Source organism: Polyodon spathula, chromosome 15 (genome assembly GCF_017654505.1).
Source record: "Polyodon spathula isolate WHYD16114869_AA chromosome 15, ASM1765450v1, whole genome shotgun sequence".
Taxonomy (NCBI): domain Eukaryota; kingdom Metazoa; phylum Chordata; class Actinopteri; order Acipenseriformes; family Polyodontidae; genus Polyodon; species Polyodon spathula.
Window position 1 is genome coordinate 38,203,897 of NC_054548.1, and position 23,343 is coordinate 38,227,239.

Genomic DNA, 23,343 nt, shown 5'->3' on the forward strand with positions numbered 1-23,343 from the left:
ATGTAAGCCCTGACCCATGAGCTGTTTGCTTCAATGCTGCCTAAGTACACTTAAATAAATAATAATAATAATAATAATAATAATAATAATAATAATAATAATAATAATAATAATAATAATAATAATAATAATAATAATAATAATATGTCAAATACATTTTTACACCAGATTCAGCCTTTGACTCCTTTGATTGGACAACGCGTGTGTACATACTGCTCAAACCCACACGCCTTTAGATGTTGAAGTCAAAGATTAATATAGAAATTGCCTCAGGTTATACTAGCATTACAGGGAAAGAAAAAAAAAAAGAACTAAAAAATCAGTGATTTTTTTCGTTTGTCCTACTGCCTCTAAACCAGTGGTTTTCAACCTTTTCATCTCAAGTACTAGTGTTTCCAACAGGGACCACCAGGTGTACCAGTAATGCAATCTAAAGCCTGATTTGCACAGAACTACAAATCAACACACATATCACTCAAAGGTTATTATAGCTTTTGGAAAATAATGTACAACAAAATTGGTTTTTTAAACCTGGTTTATTGTTTACAAATCCTGCACAAATGCATCTTCTCTGGCCACAACATCGTATTTCATTTTTAATTTACTGACTGATGAAAACTAATCTACGTCTGGGAGATTACGAGAAGTGCTCTGCTTTTGACAAACTCTGAGGACACCAGGTTTTCAGTCCCCTGAAAAACATGCTTTAAACGCCTGTTGTATAAAACACAGACCTATAAGTACTTGAGAAGTTTGCAATGAAAAACAGGAGGATGGACTTGGGGATCTAAACTTCAGGCAAGGTAAGTTATTCCAAAACAAAATCCTGGCTACACCACTGGGGTAAAATTTGGATGTTTTGCAAAACAGCTAACCTTGTTTTGTGTAATATTCTCCATTTTACTTGCAATGTTTAGGCTTGCTAACCACCCAGATGCCCATTTATTTTGGCAATTTCCACGTCAGAAATTGCCTTTTTTTCTTCTGCAGATTTTTTATTCTTAGTCCTCAAGCAAGCAATTAGGACAGTTTTCAAAATGTTTTGCGGTATTTTTAAATATATATTTTTATTGTTATTATGAAAAACGGAAGAATATTATTTCAACAGAACTTAAATAACAAAACAACAACAATGTGTTTACAATTGTAGCATTATAACAATATAACATACAGTACACCCTCGCTATAATGGCCTTCACTATAACGAACCTTGCCCCTGGACCCCAAACAAAAAATAAAAACAAAAAAAGATAATATTGTAACGTATGTGTGGTCTGTGAAGTGCAGCAATGCTTGGAGTAGGAGGGGTTGTGTTTGACATCGACGTTTGACGTCGAACAGCCTATTGGCAACAGGCACGGACCACAGGAGCTGCTGGTATTGGCCGTGGAGTGGGATGAGGCGGGACTAACTGGAGCTAAAAACCAGTGACAGGGGAAGTGTTTGATTTTGTTGTTGGGAGAAGCAGAGAGAGAAACGAATAAACAGAGACAGAATAGTTCCACTCCGAGATTCCTTTTAAAAATTAATTTGTTTTAGCGACGTAGGTCGTGCCCACAGCGACCTGTTAATTGTTAGTTAACAATTGTCGGGACTGGGGGGTTGCTGCTGAGCATACTAACCGAGTAGACGCGTCTCCTTGAGCTCCTGCTATATTGTATTTATTAGGGGAAAACCCTATTTCTCATTTTTTTTGTCTAAAATTAGCATCTAGTTTGTCTAATACTTGTGAAAAATGTCGAAACTGAAGACAAAAAAGACACAGGCAATGGATTCATTGCAATCTGAACCGCCTCCTTCTGGGGACCTTGCCATGCTCATCACTGCAGTGACAAACAAACAAACATCCATTGAATCATTTCACACTGAAACTTGCCAATCTCTCAACTTTGTATTCCATCGTGGACACTTATGGCCAAAAGCTTACTGATATATCAGTGACTGACATCGATGGACGGGTAACTGAACTGGAATTTATATGCAGTAAGTTAACTAAGGACAATGAGGCTCTTAGGTAAAAGCTGACAATTTGGAGAACAGAAGCCGCAGGCAAAATCTTTGCATTGTTGAAATCCCCAAGGGCCTGGAGTGTCCCAGATCTATGTCTTTCATATCCAAACTCCTGACTGAGGTTTTCGGAAAGGAAAGCTTTTATTCCTCCCCCAGTGTTCGATCAAGTCCACTGTTTTCTCGCGCCTAAGTCATCCTATGGAAAAATACCCAGAGGATTCATCATGTGGTTGCACCACTTTCAAACAAAGGAGCTGGTTTTCTCCAGAAAGAGGGGCTCCGTCACATTCTGTGAAGGACAGCTACACTTTTCCTCTGACTTCAGCCCAGAGGTCTCTAGACGTCGTGCCACCTTTGGAGATATTAAACGCAAGCTACGTTCTTCTGGGGTGAGATTTGGATTACTTCACCCAGCCTGACCGCAGATCAATTACAATGGGCAGCAAAAGATCTTTAACTCTCCTGATGATGCAAACACTTTCTATGTTGATCAGATTGCCCCGTTGCTCTCCTCTATCTCCCCGGAATGAACATTTACATATTTATTTTTTATATTCAACTAGTTAACATCTGGCCCATCATCCCGAATTATTGCAGAGATTTGTACAGCATCAGGATCAAATACAGACAACCATCAGTTAATTAATGACCAATTCAAAAGCTATTATACCAAATTGCATTCCTCTGACTCTCTTTCTGACCCCCTGTTGCTTGATAATTTTTTTGCAAGCCTCAATATTCGTACAGTTAATCCTGAGCTTAAAACTAATTTGGTGAACCCTCTCAGTTGAGGAAATTACCTGTGCTATTGCCTCCAAGCAGAGTGGTAAGTTTGCTAGCCCAGATGGCTTTCCGATTGAGTTTTACAACAAAAATTCTCCAAAACTTGCCCCTCTTGTTTTCAGTATATATTCTGAATCTTTCAACTCCATTTCCCTTCTGCCAACACCTTGACAGGCATCTATTTTATTGCTGTTAAAGAAAAATAAGGACCCTCGACTACACTTCATACCAACCTATTTCTATTTTAAATGCCAATGTGAAAATCCTCGCTAAGACCTTGGACCTCCGACTGAAGTCAGTTCTTCCTTCACTTGTGTCCCCTGACCAGACAGGGTTCATTCAAGGCAGACACTCGCTCTAACATTAGACGTCTGTTTAACATAATATACACACCCTCTTGTACTTCGTCCCCAGAAGTGCTGATTTCACTTGATGCCTGAAAAGCATTTGACCATGTCGAGTGTGATTATTTGTTTACTGCAATAGAAAGATCTGGGTTTTATACTCTTCCGCCATGGCTTCTGTTTGCACAAACAGCACTCATTCTGACTATTTTCCACTTCAACATGGTACTAGACAGGGCTGCCCTCTCTTTCCATTGCTTTTTGCTATCGCAATTGAGACGCTGTTTATTGCATTGCGCTGCAGCGAGGGGATTCAAGGTATTTCTTGGGGAGGGCAAGTGCATAAGATCTCACTTTTCTATATTACTGATCCCGACTCCATCTTACCACATATGTTCTCAGTTCTCAACGATTTTAGCAAAATTCCAGAATATAAACTCAACTTGCATAAAAGTGAATGTGTTCCTATTAATCACTCTGCACTGTAACACTCATTCACTACCATGCCCATCAAAATTTCATCCAACTCCTTTACTTATCTGGGAATCTTAGCCACCCAAGACTTCTCTGAACTTTTCAAAGCTAACTTTGTCCCTCTGCTGGAGTGCTGTAGGCAGGACTTAGTCAATTTTACCTCTTTCTCTGGTGAGTTGAATTAATTCTGTTAAAATGAACATTCTTCCTAAATTTCTGTACCTTTTCCAATGCATACCAGCATTTACTACTCAATCATTTTTCAAATCCCTAAATCAGTTAATTTCTGTATTTATTTGGAATAACAACCCTGCTTGCATTCAAAAGGAATTTCTCCAAGGACCTAAATCTTTTTGAGGGTTATCTCTTTCCAATTTCCAAGCTTACCACTAAGCAGCAAATATCAATAATATGTCCTTTTGGTTACACTCCTACCTCAGCTTATCTACCCCTGCTTGGATAAATATTGAGGCAGGTTTGTGTCGGCCCTCTTCATTATCTGCTCTGTTATGCTACTCTCTCCCATTGGCTAATTCCTTTTACAATAACAACATAATAGTCTGCCAATCTCTGAGGTTCTAGACACAGTTCAGAAAACATTTTGGATTGCAATCTATTTGTGTATTATCCCCGTATTTAACCATCTGTTCTCTTAACTGTTCAACTAATGGGTATCCGTAGCTCTGACATCAGTGCCTCGCCCCTCGGGTGCTGAACAACTATGCCGAACCTAGGAAGCTCAGCCTCTTTTGCTTTCAGCTTCTGATCAGGATTGAGTGTAAACTATTTGTTGTTCTTACAACACTCTTATTTAATAAAATTCAGTGTTTGTAACCTCCGTTGCCTTAATTGTACACAGGATGCCTGCAGTTGCCCCTTCCCCAGGTTTATCTCACTGAAAAAAAACACTAGTTTATGTTCGTTGAGCGTGGGCCGCATATCACCGGGCAAGGTTGATTTTTGCGCCTGCTTTTAGCTCTCATATTCGGCATGCCGGCTGGCACTGTCCCTTAAGTACTCGTCTGAGCTGCTTATTCGAGTGATCTTGCTCTTTTCAGCTTGCTGACTCTTTGAGTCTGTCTAGCTAGTTATTCTTTGAGAATTTTTATTGTTATTTACTTGTATTATTATTTATTACTTGTAACTAACATTTTTGTTTTTCTTTCTTTCAGAGAGTGTGTGTGTGTGTGTTGGCCCTGGGCCTGACGAAACACTATAGCAGCGGTCTTTATTAGCCTGCTCCAGACAACAGCTGCACACAGAGTTTTTACCCTGTGTTAGCTTACATCTCCCAATCTAAATTTTAATCAGGTTTTCTGAGGGATTAGACCCAACTGTGTCAAACCACACCCTTGCAGCGACACGCGCACGTGCGCACCTGTGTCCACCTGTGACCACCCATGCCCTGTGCCCCGTGCACACCCGTGCCCCATGCACCCTGTGCACGCCTGCAAAGAGGGACAACTGATACCCTGGGGGCTTAAGGCTCAAACCTAAGGCTCAACATCCCTGAAGGGCTGCAGCAGCCTTCAACCCCTGTCTCCCAGTTACTTTATGGAAAATCAGCACCAACGATAGTTGGGTGCTCAAGACTATGCAGGCTGGTTACAGTCTTCAGTTCCAGTTAAAACCGCCCCCCTTTTCGGACTCCATCTGGACCCGCTCCAACATGCACTCTCAACACATAAATCCTGGCGCTTCTTTTGAAGCATGCCATTCGCAAAGTAGATCCCTCCTCTTGCAGGGAGGGGTTCTTTTCAAAGTACTTCGTAGTGCCCAAGAAGGACGGCGGGTTCCACCCTATCTAGGATCATAGACTTCTGAACAAACACCTTCAGGTGTTACGTTTCAAGATGCTCACGCACCGTTCCAACTGCATGGACGCCATTCTGGCCCCCCTGCGTGTTCAGGGCATTCAACTGATGAATTACCTAGTTAAGTGGTTCGGTCTCAGGATGAACCTGCAGAAGTGCTGCTTCATGCCAAGCCAGCAATCGGATTTCCTGGGCCTCCACCTGGACTCTGTGTCTATGAAGGCTACATTGACAACTCAGAGAGTTACCGCAATAGAGTCTTGCCTCCCCCTATTCAGGTTGAGAGAGACAGTAAGCATGGTGCTGTGTCAGCGCATGCAGGCCCTTCCTTTGGGCCTTCTCCACCAAAAGCCTTTCCAGACCTGGTTCAATTCATTTGCTCTTCACCCACAACGAGACAAGCATCGCAGGCTGGTGATATCCCAGTTCTGCTGGAGAACCCTGCATTGGTGGAGAATCCCCTCCAACCTTCGTCAGAGGACAACCTTGGGTCCCATTTTCCGGAGGGAAGTAATCACCACAGATACCTCCAACCATGGCTGGGGCGCAGTCTGGAAAGGTGTGGGGACTTAGGGAGTGTGGATCAGGCCTTAGCCCACATCAATGCCCTGGAACTCAGGGCAGTAGATCTCGCCCTACAGCACTTTCTTCCGGTGGTCTGGAACAAACACATGCTGGTGCGGTCAGACAACACCAAGGTCGGGGTATATATCAACCGCCAGGGCAGCCTGAGGCTGGCATCTCTTCGAGCATTCCACTTACCAGGCCGACTCAACCCCGCCATGGATCAACTCTCCAGAGGAGGTCCCCTGGCCTTGGAATGGCGTCTCCACCCCAGGGTGGTGGAACACATCTGGGAGTGGTTCGGCAGAGCAGAAGTAAATCTATTCACCTCTATGCACTGCCCTCTTTGGTTCTCAATGAGAGACCTCGACAGTCCCTTAGGAGTCGACACCCTGGCCTAGAAGTGGCCATCTTGTCTCCTATATGCCTTCCCACCGATACCAATGCTCCCAGCCTTCCTAGAGAAGGTCAGGGTAGAGAAAGCTACAGTGCCCTGGTCCAACTCCTGCACGGCTAGCAAGGCAGATCTGCGGGTTCTCCTCTCTCAGGCTCAGGACAATCTGTGGCAACAGAACCCCCAGCTGATGAAGCTATGGGTCTGACCCCTGAACGGGAATGTCTGTCAGCTCTAGGGCTCTCATCGGCAGTTATTGCCACTATTCAGAGAGCGAGAGCTCCCTCTACCAGGTCACAATACGCATATAAGTGGCAGTTGTTTCAAGTCTGGTGCCTGGCCCAGTGCTAGGACAATTGAAGTCGCATTCTACCAGGGGTATGGCGACGTCTTGGGCCCTCTTTCGAGGTGTCCCAGTGTCGGAAATATGTGCTGCGGCTAGCTGGGCTATGCCACACACTTTCATGAGGTTCTACAGACTGAATGTACTGGATTCCTCTGCTCCACTTTTTGGAGCATCGGTCTTGGATTCTATTACACCAGTGGAAGAGACCACTTAGTGTTAGTCTGGATTAGACTGCTATACTCTTTGAGTACGCTCTCCAGCGTTACCCATGTGGTAAGAGTATCCCGGTATGATATCGTACTGTTAAAGACCCTCTGATCATAGAACAGTATTAGGACATATGTCTTTCGAACCACACGCTGAAGCACTGTTCTGTGTATTTTTTACATGTGGACCGATCATGTCCTACTGCCGCATGGTCTCCCTCGTGACTGCTTTGGTACACAGTACCCATTAGTTGATGGCTATTTTCGAATTGAAAGAGAACATAAGGTTACGGATGCAACCCCGGTTCTCTGAAAGAGAAAATAGCCATCAAGCAGCGAGGTCGAATCAGTAGCCCTTGCAGCCTGAAGCAAATGAGGCTGAGCTTCCTACGCTCTGCATAGTCATTCAGCACCTGAGGGGCGGGGGGCTGACATCAGAGCTACGGAGGCCGAAAGGCAGCTTTTATATTAAGCTCAGCATAATCCTATCACCTGCCAGCGATACCCATTAGTTGATGGCTATTTTCTCTTTCAGAGAACCGGGGTTGCATCCACAACCTTACGTTCTTACCAGTCCAGCATAACCGTTCTGTGTTTAGCTGCCTTGACTATTGTTCTCAATATGTAGTGTGACCTAAGCACAGCAGCATAATGCCTCTGTTGTTTATTTAGAAACACAATTTCAGCATGGTCTGAATAAATTAACCAAATGTGTGAATTTTCAAAAAAAAGAAGACATTACGGAAAAGCTAAAAGGAGGCATTAGATTTGTTCCAAGAGCAGGTGCTATCAATTTATATTAGCTTGGTTTCAGTTGGAGTTGTTTTCGAACCCAATTAATGGAAACTAACAGATGGATTACCAGCTGAGCAAATCATTACGTTATTACAATTAAAAAGGATAAAGAAATGAGTTTCCATATACAGATCTTATTGATCACTACATATGAATATCCCTACTGACCAGTATATTAAATGTTTTAAGAACTTGCATGCTAGCAGATATATGTCTAATGCTAGATATGTGTTCAATTATTATAATATAATATAATATTATACATGCTGTTAGTTAAATTTTTTAATAACCGCGTATGCATTAATAATCTGAATATTTTGAATATCAATTTAGCCAACAGCATATATCAGTGAAAGACATATTAAATACTTTTATATTAAAAATAAAAATACAATGAACTGCCCGGTCAAACAAACACACAAGCTGAAGGACTAACCTTGAAAAAGATGAAGTTACCCAATATCAACTCCAAAAATATATATAATTTAAGTTAGGGATAAACAACATGTGTTGCATCTGTAAAACTAATTCACTGGATTATTTTCTTCATGCCACATTTATTCGTAATTGATTCTTGTTTTATAATAAGACTCAATTGATTATTTATTTGGTAATTCGATTTGGTAATTGGCTCATTTGTTACACTTCAAACAGTCTGTCACTCACATTGTAGGGATGTGTGCTCCTTGGAGTTTGAGAAATCCCGTTTACACAGACAAATGTGTCTGTTTTAAGCGAAGATAGTAGTGAGGACTACGTAGAACATGAAAGTGGCTTTAGAAAAATCAATAAGGGAAAGTCAAGTTATTGATCGTTTTACCCAAACTAAAACAGATGAAAACCTAAATATCTTTGCCAATGATACGTTTTCAAGAAGTACTCAGGCAAAATGTAAGTAGTCTGTAAGCTTGTTTGAACAACTCTTAGAGATTGATTAATGTCTAGAAGAAAATTCAAATTAAAAAATAGAAGGAGGATGTTTTTGTGGAAGGGAATTTGTAATTATGAAGAAAAAAGTAAATTATATTACTTTTCTTTAACAATATGAAATGCTAAACTGATATGAGAAGCCATTTTTTAAGTATTATGTTTTAAATGTGTAATTTTATATTTAACTAATTGTTAAAATTATTGTTGCATAATAAAATGGCATTCGCTTTTCTGTTGAATTGTTCTGACTCATTTCCTTGACGGATTTGTGGATTTGTAGCATTGTGTGGATTAATCAACAATACATCTGCCCCACACTCCCCTTCTCTTCAAACCCACACAGCCACTTTTAGTTAGAAGATTTGTATAATTAATCAATTAAAAGCACTAAGAAATCTCCTTTTCAGTGAAAGTAATATCTCTGAAAAGAGTTTGAATCTCAACCAAATGTTCTGTCTGCCTTCCCTCACTCATAAAACACAGAATGATGCTTAGCTCTGTATGACACTGGTTCTCTCTATCTCTAGACTTGAGATTGACAGTCATCACTACCCTACTGCAGCCAGAAGCTGATTCAGCGATTTTTTTTTACATAAACAGTTTTTACTCAGTTGTTATTGCATTATGATGTTTAAGTATACTTTTACTTTTTATTATTGTTGTCTGTTTTTAAGCTATATTTATGTTGTATAATAATATTGTATATTTTGGTAAATTTAATCTCAAGAAGATTTTAAAAGACATTATTTCAACACTGCATGAAAAACATTACAGGCTGAAGTTATGCACGTGTTTTATTAAATTTAGATGTAGGCATACAGGAATGGTCGGCAAATGGCAAATGGCGGATGCCTCCTGGCAGGGCTGTATCAAGGGCTGAGCAAGAGTGGACCTTCATTTTAATATTATTTTAATATTTAATATTAATGCAAGGGGGATTCTCCGTATGTATTTCAGAAAACTGTTTTGCAGTATCAATTTCAAAGTACAGTGCTTGCTGATTGTGATGATACATTTATGCCTCACTATGGTACTGGAATCCTTATATGGCAGACAGGAACGCAAAATAGCATAAAACACAATTCAAAAGTAGACTACTTTTTTTTTTTTTTAATTCTTCATTGCGGTATGACAAATTCAATGAGAAGTGGCACTTTGTAACATTGACAGTAACGCAGAATAACATCAAACAAAATGCAAAAGTAGCACACATTTTTATTTTAAATGCTTCATTGCACACTGACAAATTTGAGGAGAAAATTCTGTGATCAGCTTTAGAACACCAGGTGTGACAACGATGACGACGATACGTAGGCACTCCTCCAAAGATTCTTGTGTCAGCCTGTTTTGTGCATCTGTTTTTAATATTGCATTCATTGTGGAATAAGCTGATTCTCATGTGTAAGTAGATTCAAACATGGAGAGCACAAACAGAGCCAGCGGTAGTTGTATGGACATATATAGGTGGACCAGAATGATTCCAGATTTGGTTTGTTAATTAATTCAGTTTTCAGCAATGACGATGCCTGCATATATAATACTAGTTCTAGTTGTGGGAAGCAGAAATCACCGTCTGGGTTGATTGAAAATAGATCAGACAAGAACGATACCTACCTGGGAATGCTGAAGTTGTCAAAGCGAGCACTGAAATTGTCATTCAGCTGCATAATAAAGTCTGTTATCGATAGGAGTCATTTTGAGCTACGTTTCACTTCCAATATAGGAATGTTAAACTAAATTAATTTGTCTCATAATAGATAAAACACAGATGATATATTATTTTACTAATATTTATTTGGAGGTTACAAACACATACTATCAGAATTAGTTTTTTGGTTTTTTCCAACCAGCTTAACCAGCTTTTATTTTTATTTTTATTCACGAGCTGGTATGCCTTGTATCATGCTGCAACACATTTTTGGGCGGGGATGGGGGTATTGCAAGTGGCTTTGTGGCTGCCCATGGGTCATTTCGCCCACCATCAAGTTTAATTGCTTTAATTGTTTAATTGTTTAATAACCACTAGCATACAGTTTGTTTGTGTTGCAGAATCTGGAATGCGTGAAAGAACCATAACCAAATTAAATAAAATATTTTTGTTGTTGTTTATAATATGGTTATTTCATTTTTAATATTGTCTGTACCAATATAATATTTTATATATTATATGTAGATATATCTATATATAGATATATATATATATATATAAAGTCGATTATATTTCTTTAATTCAGCGAAGTAAAGTTTAAGACATCCCCAAAACTGTTTTACATAATTTTATTAAATGCTACAAGTGCCACGGAAATTCTTGATAAGTGGGGGGGATGTTTACAAACAGTTTATTGTGTTACACAACCTGATCCAAAAAAAAAGGAAACTATTTTTGTATGATTTTTATTTATTTTCCCTTTGATTTAAACAACCTACTCAACACTTTGAAGATGCAAGAGAATTTTTATTGTGAAACAACCGTTAATGAAAAATAATAAAACAAAATTGAAATGTCTTGCTTAGATAAGTATTCACCCCCCTGAGTCAATACTTGGTAGAACCACTTTTGGCAGCAATTACAGCTGTGAGTCTTTTGGGATAAGCCTCTACCAGTTTTACACATCTGGATTGTGCAATATTTGCCCATTCTTTGACTGAGCTTTGACTGAGCCACTGTAGGACATTCACTTTTTTGTTTTTAAGCCATTCCAGTGTTGCTTTGGCTGTGTGCTTGGGATCATTCTCCTGCTGAAAGGTGAATCTCTGTCCCAGTCTTAGTTCTTTTGCAGACTGAATCATGTTTTCCTCAAAGATTTGCCTGTATTTAGCTCCATCTATTTTGTCCTCTACCCTGACAAGCTTCCCAGTCCCTGCCGATGAAAAGCATCACCATAGCATGATGTTGCCACCACCATGCTTCACAGTAGGGATGGTGTTCTTTGGGTGATGCGCTGTGTTGGGTTTGTGCCAGACATTTAGTTCAATTTTTGTTTAATCGGCAGTTTCTCCCATCTCAGCCATGGATCGCTGTAGGTCTTTTAGAGTTGTCATTGGCCTCTTGGTGGCTTCTCTGACCAATGCCCTTCTTATCCGGCTGCTCAGTTTGGGAGGATGACCTGCTCTAAGCAGAATTTGGGTGGTGCCGTATACTTTCCACTTCTTAATGGTCAACTAGACTGTGTTCCAAGGGATAACCAATGCCTTCAAAATCGTTTTATACACCTCTCCTGATCTGCGCCTTTCCGTTTCCATCATGTTCCATTTTAACAAAAAAAAACCTAATGACTTCCAGTTTCTAAAAAAAGGAAATCACAGAGTGCTTCAAAAGTGAGTTAAGCCTTACATGTCACATGAATGCACTTTTTTTATATTATCTTGCTATCTTGCTGAAATATGGCGTTGGAAGGGAACAACCTGTTTCTTTAGCTGGATCTTCAAACAAAGTGTTTGCTTCTTCCTTTATCTCCAGCAAGGACAGACAGAGTTGTCAATCCTTGTGGATAACCCGTGTTAGGGGTTTTCACAATTTCACAGATCTTACGGCCGTAAAACACAAACCATACATGTTTTAAGTATCAGGGTTTCTTTTTTAAATTATCAAGGCAAAGTCACCTTAGGCACTTTTTTTGGATCTGCTTGTAAGCACCCGAGAATCTCACGCTAATTGAGGTTAATTATCAAGCACATGATCAAAGTTTCCAGAGTTATTCTGTAACCATATTGAAAATCGGAACCCAAAGAAGGCTTTGAAGTGCGATAAGGTTACCGGAAGAGATTTACCACAATGGGCTGAACTTTACCCAGGAATCATGGCTCCTTCACCTCTCAAGTGAAGAGTACACGTTGTGCCTTGTATGTAATCGCAGTATGAAAGTTGCTGCCAGTGGTCACTTCGATCTGAAAGATCACTTTAAAATAAAGATAATAAAAATAAAAGCATTGTGTTATGTTCTACTTTTTTAAAAGCTCTCTTACTTTTTGCATATGTTTTACTTAATATACTCTGTTTATATTACTGTTGTATAAACTGTACTCCTTTATGTTGCATTGGATTAAGGCATCAGGCAAATAGATTAATAGTAATTATAATAAAACATAACGGGCACTGATGTTGGTGTTGATTAATTAATGTCTGTTGTATGGAAAAGTATTTAAAATGTATTTGAAATATTTAGTCAGGTATGTTCATTTGCATTTAGTTTTGGTAGAGGAGGTATTCAGATTTACATTTAATTTTTCAACAAAAAGCAATACATTTGAATATTAATATATTCAACTGTTTTAATGTTAATTTCTTAAACAGTTTGTTAATTAGTTACAGCAGAAATAGATGAATTGAAATTGATTTTATAGTCATTTTGCTTTTTCTTAAGGATTTAGAATGAATCTTATGGGTTTGAAAAGTAAAATGTACAGGTGACCATCAAAATGGGTTGACAGGTACGAGGTCAGTTTATACTTTTTATAAATGTTTTGTTTTGTAAATCTTTTATAAATATATAATGCAAGCTTAATAACTATGTTATAAAGTTTTAATACACATTATAGATTGTTTACAACCATGTGCTGACAGAATTACATTTTTATAAAGGGAACTGTTTTTAGGGGATGTTTAACCAAGCAATGGGATGCTTAGTCATAATTCCGTCTAGGGCTATTGCATGGTTATAAACCATCTACCTTGCTTTATTAAGACTATATAACATAGTTATTAACCATCTATTATATGTTTATACAATATTAATACGCAGCACTTTAATATAAAGTTTTACCTACTTTACTCCTGATAAGTAACCTTTCTGTAGCCCATTTAGCAAATGGTAACCTTAAATCGCAATTCCCTCACTGCATCAAATGATACTGTTATCACTTTTTGCCTTTTTATCATTTCTGTAGTTCACTAGTATTTTTTATTAAATAACTATTTGAGATGGTAAAAAGGTATTTTTTTATAGTCGGCTACTTGCTGTCAGCAAAGTATTGTATATAAGTGGGTCGGTCATTTCATAAACCTGCATATAGATGACATAAAAACAAATTTGATAAACAAACCAGAGTTTTTATTTAGTAGATTGTATGGGTGCATTAGAGCTGTGGTTTTTCATCACACTATAGCTTCATAAAGTCGAATTAAACCTGATGAATAATATTACGTTAACATATTCAATTAATATCGCTTTGCAGTTTGCCATATACATAACAATAAACTTAAAGAAAATTGAAAAGTATTACATTTTGGAATCTAACATGAGATACTGTACAACTATTATGACTTCCAGTAGGCTTTTGCAATATCATCATGTAGTATCTTTGATTACACAATGTTAAATTAAAGATCTAAATTATGTTCATAGAGCTGTACATTATATTAGAGTACATAGCCTATTGTGTGGTACTAACAACTGCCATTCAATTTTTCTACAATATTGTAGCAGAAAGCCACTCGTGTAGTGCATAGCGTGCATGTGTGTCCGGTTGGGGACTAGCGGTATTACACTGCTAAAAATGCGGTGCCGCGCAATATATATGTGTTTTCCGGCATTAACTCTAACTAGTTACATTTTGTTCAATGTAATACTTTACTTTAACTAGTTATAATTTTGTTCAAGTAACTTGTAATGGATACCTTTTTAAAAGTAACTCCCCCAGCACTGTACAAGAGTAACAGGGTATAAGCCGATGCCTGTTTCTTAGCAAGCATCTTCTCTACAAAATGATCACTCCTCCCCAATGAGTAGTATCTTATAACCCATTAACATCATATTGCACTCAACAGCAGCACTATCCTCAATGGCAGTCAATCAGTCAACTGTCTGTTACACACACTCCAACAACCTCAGGGATTAGCTGCAGAGTCATTTTGATTCTGAGTCGCAATACCAATGTGCAGGTGGGGGCTCTGTGCAAACTGGAGTACTTGTGTTTGCCTTAACCATTGCACAAACGTTTCAGTCCCCGATTTAAATTGAGCTTGTTTGCCGCGGGTTTTCAAAAAATGTCCAATGATGTATGTAAATACTGCATATTTGCTTTGTTTATATATATATATATATATATATATATATATATATATATATATATATATATATATATATATATATATATATATATATATATTGTGGGACATATTCCCTGAATATCATAATACATGAATGTGCATTAGAAATTTAACTGGATTCATTAATGAAACTGTGTGCCTTAAGAAAAAGGGCCCCTTGGTGCCTGGCAGGAATATTGAACTATGTGTCCTACTGATTAGAGGACCAGTGCTTGAACTGGATTAGGCTGAGCAGAGAGTTGAATTATGTACAGATAATTCACATGTGCAACAATAATTGTTTTGATGCAAGGAAGACATGAACTAGCAATGTCCCAATAGAAAAGGACATTAAAACAATAAAATGACTGTGAGTTTAAAAAAAGGCAAGATACACAAATGATCTCATGACAGTGGCTATTTAGCAGAGTGAAAAAGACTATAAATATTCATGTAAAATTGAACATCGACAGCACCTTGCTAAACAAGGTGCTGTCACTCTGCTAAGCGAAGTGGGACCTAAAAATGGAATCAAGACAGGACTTTGCTTGAAAACAGACCCAAGACAAGGAAGCAAGCTGCAAGCGAGTCAACGACCACAAGGCCCATCTGGAGGTCTGCTTTAAAACTTACAGACACTTATCAGACAAACCAGTGTAAGCATACTGTACACCTAAAACGACAGTATCCAAAAGAAACGGTGCCCTGCTACCGGCGTAGCTAAAGATTCAGCAAAGAGGACAGAGCGGATGAGCACTGTTGTGGATCCAGTACCAAGGACTGAAGACTTTATTGCAGCTGTTTGTTGATTCTATCAAGAATTGAAAGCTTTATTGCCAACTTTGATCCAACGTGGGATTGAAGATTTCTTTGCTGAGAGGACAGTTTTTGTACTAGACACTTCAACAGATTGAGTTTCCAAACCAGCAAACCAAAAGCTTCAACCATTGAGTATATTTCCAGTTGCATTTTCCATTCATAGAACTAAATTAATTAACTGTAAAATTCACATAGAATTATTTAGTTTGTACACTTTGTGTGTTAAAAAACTTTTAGTAAAACTTGAAGTAACTAAGTAATCTACCTCATATTGTTGTATGAAGAATTTCATTAAAAGTAAGCTTGCCATATACTTAATCCATATACCATTAATAAGCTTCATGTGGTATATGCTAAGATTGTCTGCATTATCTCAGGTTTACTCTGTGCTTGGATGTGAGTGTGTGTGTGTGTGTGAGCAAGTGACTAGCTACGTCACAGCTTGCTCGCTCTGCAGTTTGTGTGTTATATGGAACAATTTAATAATTGATAATTCAATGTTTATCTGGGTTGATTAGTTCTCTTACTAACAATATTTAATAGTTTTTTTATATATATATATATATATATATATATATATATATATATATATATATATATATATATATATATATATATATATATATATATAATATATACAGTGCTACCCCATTATAACGCAATCAATTATAGTACAGAATCGATTATAACACAGGTCTCTCATTTCCCTGTGGCAAAGTGCCAGCCCCTGTGTATATTTTCTGTTATATGTTGTCTTAATGTTGGTATATAGTAATTGGTACACGGGATATAAACAGGTCTGTGTAACACTAGTTTTTAAAATGTATATTTGTATTTTGTCACGAGGACTGCACAGCACTTCATGTACAAGTAAAAAGTAATAATATGTGAGCACGGGGAATTGCACAGACTCCAACTGAATGATTGATTAGCAAACGAGTCACGGTACAGCTGCATAAAAGCTGCATGTTTTCACCCACTCGGGTGGTGTGTTCGATGATTGGAGACTGAGGTAATACTTGTGTGTGTGAGTGTGTGTGTGTGTGCGTGAGGTGTGTGTGTGTGTGTGTGTGAGTGTGTGTGTGTGTGAGGTGTGTGTGTGTGTGTGTGTGTGTGTGTGTTTGTGTGTGAGTATGTGTGTGTGTGTGTGTGAGTGTGAGTGTGTGTGTGTGTGTGTGTGTGTGTGTGTGGTGTGTGGGTGTGTGTGTGTGTGTGTGTGTGTGTGTGTGTGTGTGTGTGTGTGTGTGTGTGTGTGTGTGTGTGTGTGTGTGTAAGCATGAAAGCCCACATCCCTGCGGACAGATCTGACAGCTGAGTCAGACAAGCTGCTGTGTGAATGTGCAAGACTGTTTGTTGTTTTTGATGTAGCCCAGGCTGACAGGGGCCAGGAATAATCATCCCAATAAACCGTGGATTCTAGTACCTGCAAATTATGTGTCTCTTTCCTTAATTTTCCACGGTACGCTACAATATTAATTTGGCCATGGTAAATCATTTCAGGAAGAAAAAAGGGAAGAAAAAATATCCCAATATATATATATATATATATATATATATATATATATATATATATATATATATATATATATACATAAGACTATACTGACTGTAAATGCTGTGGTATTTTCTTTGTAAATCTCTTGTAGATATATTTCCCTATAGAACCCCACATTTTAATACAGATCTCATTTTGCTTAAAGGTAGGTTTACATTAGCTTTAATACTGCAGGAAACAGTTAGGGTTTTTTAAGAACCCAGGAAATTGTGTTATGACTATATTCTTTGTTCTGATAATCTATATTTACCTTTAGCTTTTAACATGTGCACCTGGAGACATGAAGAGAACAAGTTTTTTTCCCCACAAGATACGCAGGATTGATTTTGATGTTGAACTTGTTTCCAACCATCCCTGCAGGCAAATTAGCTTTGTGCAAGCTGTTTCTAAACATCCAAAGGGAAAACTAGACTATGGTTTAATCTTTATTGTTCAAAGCAATATCTTAGGCTAATTTCTTTCAGCTTTTTTCTGACAAGTTTCTCGCTGTGCTATTGTAAATCTTGTCTAGTTGTCTAGTTAAGTAGTTTTGCTGTTTCATGTTTAACTTTTTACAATATAATTCAAAGTTGATTAAAAAACATCAGTCACTTCAGATTGCTGTAGGGCTTTCCATAATCATTCCTGAAAACTTCAAAAAGAACTCCACATTTCTATTATAGCGTATCTTCTTATTTTCAGCAGTAATTCTTATACAGTACGACACAAATCTTGTGTATAATGCACATAACTGAGATGCCTTGGGTTGCACAGTTATACATGTATAATACCTCATGTACAACATACACTACCCTATCAAAAACAACTCTGAGCATTCTAGTATACTGTGCACCTGAAACACCCAGAAATGATCCCAATATTTATAAAATGATGAATGTTACATTTTAACAAACAGTGATTGGCATTTAGTACTGATGCCTGTGTTATTTATATTGTAATTTATAAAAGCTGCATCTAATTGTCATTTTGGCCAGTGCAAGACTGTACTGTTTAGTTCTGTTTCAATACAGTCTTAAAAGTTAATTATTACCTTTTATTACCTTTCCAGAAACATTAGCAAGAATAATTAAATATATACTTTCAGTGACTTATAACGAAGAAGAACGAATGTGTAATACCTATTAGTGGATATTGCAGTTTTGAATAGAATTGTCTTTCTTAGACCTCAAACAGCTGATGCTTATTCCTCCAGAACAATTTGCACACCCTGCAGTGTCGTCATGCCAAAGTGCCATCCTGGATTTCCATGTTAACCTTCATTCTATTTTGTCAAACTCCTGTATTTTATAAGAGCACCAATAAGACGTTAAACAATGCCTTTTCCACCATTAAAATATTAATATTATTTCATCCTTGCAAAAGAATGCAATATATATATATATATATATATATATATATATATATATATATATATATATATATATATATATATATATATATATATATATATGAATTTGCAGAAACAAACACTTGAAAATAGGCCCATTTCTCATTTTTCAAAAATATTTTATTTGTTGCTAGTGATCCAGGTACAAGGAGAATGGAGTTATTGTACAGAACATGAGAGCTAAATTTGTAAAAGTTTTCTTAGACAAACACATGCAAGTGAGTACAGAAGCTTGTTTACAGAAAGAACAAACTTGAAAGACTGCAACACAGCTATAGGATGCTTCCATCCTTTTCCAGTACTTTACAGAGAACACATTTTCTTTTTTTTTTTCTTTTAGCAAAAGTCAACACACAGAATGACTACAAAGAACCAACATTACTGTATGAAATAAACAAATGAGAGAGAAAGCCATAGAACTATTATCCTTACAAGCAGAACACTTTCCTATTGTTTTGTCAGGCAAAGTATTTGGGGTTAGGGGGCAGTTCTAAAGTTCATATAAAATATATGTTCAAAAACAAAAGAAAGCTAATGGTTAAAATTCAGTACACAATGTGAAGCTCCTTTGAGGCTCTTGATGCTACAGAATGTTTTTTCAAGTGAACAGAAGAAATGCTCAAACTCCTTCAGTAAACTGCTAACATCCCTCTGACATCTTCTTGTTTCTCAGTTGGCTAACCCAGTTTACATTACACAAATGTATATTTAACATCTATCATTTATCACAGTATAACATTTAATAAATACAAAACAAACAATGCTGTGATTTCAAAAACAAACAAACAAAAAAAACATTTTGTAACAAGGGTGCCACAGATATTTGTTCAATTCATCTGACTTTGTCTCCCACAATATTTGCTTTGTCTCCACTTTGTGAATCTGAATTTAAAAGACACAGCTAGTGAATCCAAGACCGTTATAAAATAAAAATAGAAGCAGCATTTGACTGCTAAAATAACCTGAGATACCTGGTGCATCTCATCTCTTTAATTAACTGTGTGTGTGTGTGTGTATATATATATATATATATATATATATATATATATATATATATATATATATATATATATATTTTTTTTCCAACAGAAGGTTTGCACATTATGTTCAAGTGCTTTTGTCATATTTCACTTCTATAGACATGCATTTAAACTTGTGTTTGTTTTAAATAATTCTGTGGTAATAAAATAAGTAATTGACAGAAACAATCATAAAATGGATAGCTAAGTGCTTTGATGCATTCACTTTAACTTGGCTTCAATGTCTTGCGTTATTGTTCATAATCACTACCGCCATAGTAATGTCTAAATAAATATGTATGCATAAAATGCGCACACATATTTTTATAGAAGCCCAATAGGCTACCAGGGTCATTTTAAGTAAAATATTGTCTTTTCTTTGTAGTATAGACTTAATACCTAGCTAATCAAATAACTAAGGATTTTGGTGGGATGACCTGAAATACATTGAAATCCATAAATATTGCTAAATTCATATGAAGGGCACGACAATTGGGAACCTAATCAAAGCATCAATAGCAGTACATACTGTATTTTTCAAAGAGACATATCCAGCCAAACTGAGCTTTTGATCTAAACATTCATATTTTACCCAAGCATGTCCTGGTTACTGGGCCTGGGAATTATATGGTTTTGATTTGAATTGTCTTATGCCCATAATTAGAAACACTTAAGTGCCAATACTCACTTGTGTGCCAAATTGGTGATTGCTGATATTGAGAAAGCACTAACCCTCAATGTTTCTGAATTAAGCCGTTAGTATTCTAAGACAGATTGGCTTCTTGTTAAGAAAAAAGGTAAATACACAACCGACATGAAAAGCGTGCGACCTGGAAACAGTAGTGCAACCCCAGTGTGATAAAAACAGATGAGCCTTGCCTTGTGATGGCATGAATACAATGTTACACAATTGATCACTTACACAGTCCAATGTATAGTAGAAGCAGGCAGGTAAACATACTAGAACTAGGTCAAAACCTAATACTGACACCATTTTATTTGGACTTCCCAGTTATATTCTTTTCAGAGCTGATTTGTACTGTCACACTGAGCAGATGGTGTTTCACTAAGAGCAGCCTAACCTCCATACTCTTTGAATTACTAATGCAGCACGTCTCCTGTTCCCAACCCTTTTCAGTGCAAGACTATAGGGTGTGGTGGGCTTCATTAAATAATAGTACCAATCAATTGCTATTACGTGCTTTACTTTTAGACACAGGAACAGTTTTTTAGACAAATACAGCGTGTACAATTACTACTATGCACTCAAAATACTCCAGTGAAATTACAGTTGAGGCACCCAGTTTTGAAACAATGCACTTTATGCTCACATATATTTCAAAGGACATACATAAACACCTTTTCTTTTAAACAAGGCCATGTAATTAGCTTTCCACAATGTTAAAAATGTTATTTTGCCAAGTTTAGCATACTGTGTATAATTTATTAAATATTACAAAACATGCAAACAATCTGAGCAAAGGGTAAACAGTCATTTAGGTTTTATAAACCTGTCTACATATTCTATTGTGTGTGTAAAGGAACAATCAATAGACATTAATGGTTTTTTTTTGTTTGTTTTTTTTTCCAGCTAAATACATTTCCACAAAATTACACTATGTTAAAGATGCACCATGTTTTTGTTTTTTTAAGGACAAAATATCTACAGCAGTTTTTGTAAAAGTCTAAATATTTTAATGTATTTACTTAAAACCAAATGTGTGTGAGAGAAAGAGAGAGAGAGAGAGAGAGAGAGAGAGAGAGAGAGAGAGAGAGAGAGAGAGAGAGAGAGAGAGAGAGAGAGAGAGGGGTATATAACAGTAGCACCAGAAATTTAAAATCAAGACATAATATCTGAGCTTGAAACTGATCTGTTACACTATTAGAAATGGTCATGCATCTTTCATTTAAGCCACAAGGCTAATTGATACAATTTATTTGTAATTTGTACCTTTTCCTAAGACAGCCATGGGAACATAAAGCTAGTGGCAAAACATTTCATTATTCTGGGCTTGTACCTTATCAGATTTTTTGTTCATAGCATCAGTTCCAATTTTAATTTGTAAAGTGAATGGTGATTCTACTGCTGCAGCTGCAATCTTCAAACAGTCTAGTTTATTTTATTACTTTAGAGCAGCATTTGAGACAGTGAATCTCACTTTATTATGACAAGTTGAGGGACACATGCCAAAAGGATGTAACAACTGGGTAGATATCAGGAGTGACAATGCACAGTGCCAGATAGGGAAAATAGGTATATTTAAACATTGTGTTATGCCCTTTTGGATTACTGTCCTTGAAATGTACTTTAGATCTTCAATTTATTTTTTAATAGGGGGTTTTGTGGATTACAAGGCACAAGCCACAGGCAGTTCTAATTGTAACAACCTCTGTTTAAACCAACTCTAGTGAAACACCTTTTTGGTACCATTTTTCCAGCTTTTTTATCTCTCCAAGTCCAAGACTACTCTAAGTAGTGAACCAGATTTATCTGTTACCATCACATGTCTGTCACAAGCCTACTTAATCCTAGAAAGGCCAGCCCCATTAAATACAGTAGCCTTTCTAGTGTTGAAGACGATTCAGCTCTTTCCAAAAGAAACCTCCTTTTTTTTAGTTTACAGTAAACTCCCTTCAAATTCAGTCTGGTTTTCTTCATGTCACAAGGAGGTACGGTTTTGTGCTTATCACCAAATAAATTGCAGTGCAAAACATTAAACATATAATAAAAATGTTATACAATAAAACAATTACTTTATGGCACCACAGCCTATTAATTCACATATCGTACAAATGACCAATAAAAACTGACAATATCATATGAAAAAAAAGCTAAAAAGTGATTTTGCATAGCAATGCAACAACAAAAGATTATTTACAAAAACAAAGTCCCTTTGTCTTGGAGGGTGTTCTTTTTTCTTTCTCATTTGTCTTTAAATACATTTCTTTTCTTTCTTTCTCCTGACAAGAAATAGTTAAGGTGGGAGGTGTGTTTCAGAGGACAAAAACATAAGCGTAACTGTGGGATATGTGTGTCTGTGTGTCTTTACATCACATTTACAGTTTCTTTTTTTTTCTAATAGTACATAAATAAGGTACATGTTCATTGCACCAATGGGTGTCATCACTTCGGTGGACCTGGTGGAGTCAGAAGCAGCTACCGATGCATCCTTTTCAATTTACTCTACAAGAAGTGCAAAAAACAGAAGCAGTTAGTACAAAAAGTGCACCAAATTTCCAAGTCACATATACCGATCTCACATACAGTTTAATACGTGGATGCCTCAACAGTTGCAAACAATACATGAATTACTGGAAAAGCAAGAGTTTACTCTAGTCACACTATTCCATATCAACAACAGTCACAATCCAAGATGTAATTAGGAAAGACTTTGTATGGAAATACATTATACTGCAAGAAAAAAAAAAAAAAAAAAAAAACATGAGTGCAATCACCTTTGGAATACATCAGACCAATCTGATCTTTACCAGGAATTACAGTTTCTGACAATATAACAGTCACTGAGTGAATGTAATAAATTGGTGTGTGGGTAGTATCTGGGCCATCGGGTTCACTGATTTAAGTGCTGTAGATATGTTTGTCTTGAAGTGCACAAACTATGTATTATTATTATTAATTCTAATGGGTTCCCATGAGAAGATGTTCTAAGACTCTCTCTTGCAATGCAGCTTAAATAAAAATGAAATATGTTTTTAAGACAGCAACCACACACACAGTCGGGTCACAAAAGGACCTTCTACTAGTACCCCAGGCTACCAGTTAATTCCAGCGCAGTATGCGTAATCGCTGAACCAGAAAATGGCATATGCTGAAGACTGTTCTGTCTTGTAGAGAATGAAAGGGATTCTCCTAG

At 37.1% G+C, this 23,343-nt stretch overlaps 1 protein-coding gene across 10 annotated transcripts in view; it reads right to left on the reverse strand.

The window, feature by feature from the left end:
- Positions 1-18,551: 18,551 nt before the first annotated feature.
- The window catches only part of LOC121327869 (roundabout homolog 2-like), a 265,965-nt gene continuing 261,173 nt past the window's right edge, over positions 18,552-23,343 (reverse strand). For all 10 annotated transcript variants that reach the window (XM_041272163.1, XM_041272161.1, XM_041272155.1 and 7 more), the window contains one exon: positions 18,552-22,652. In XM_041272163.1, coding sequence (XP_041128097.1) covers positions 22,651-22,652 — 2 coding nt within the window. In that variant the 3' untranslated portion in view covers positions 18,552-22,650. The remainder of the gene's footprint in view (positions 22,653-23,343) is intronic.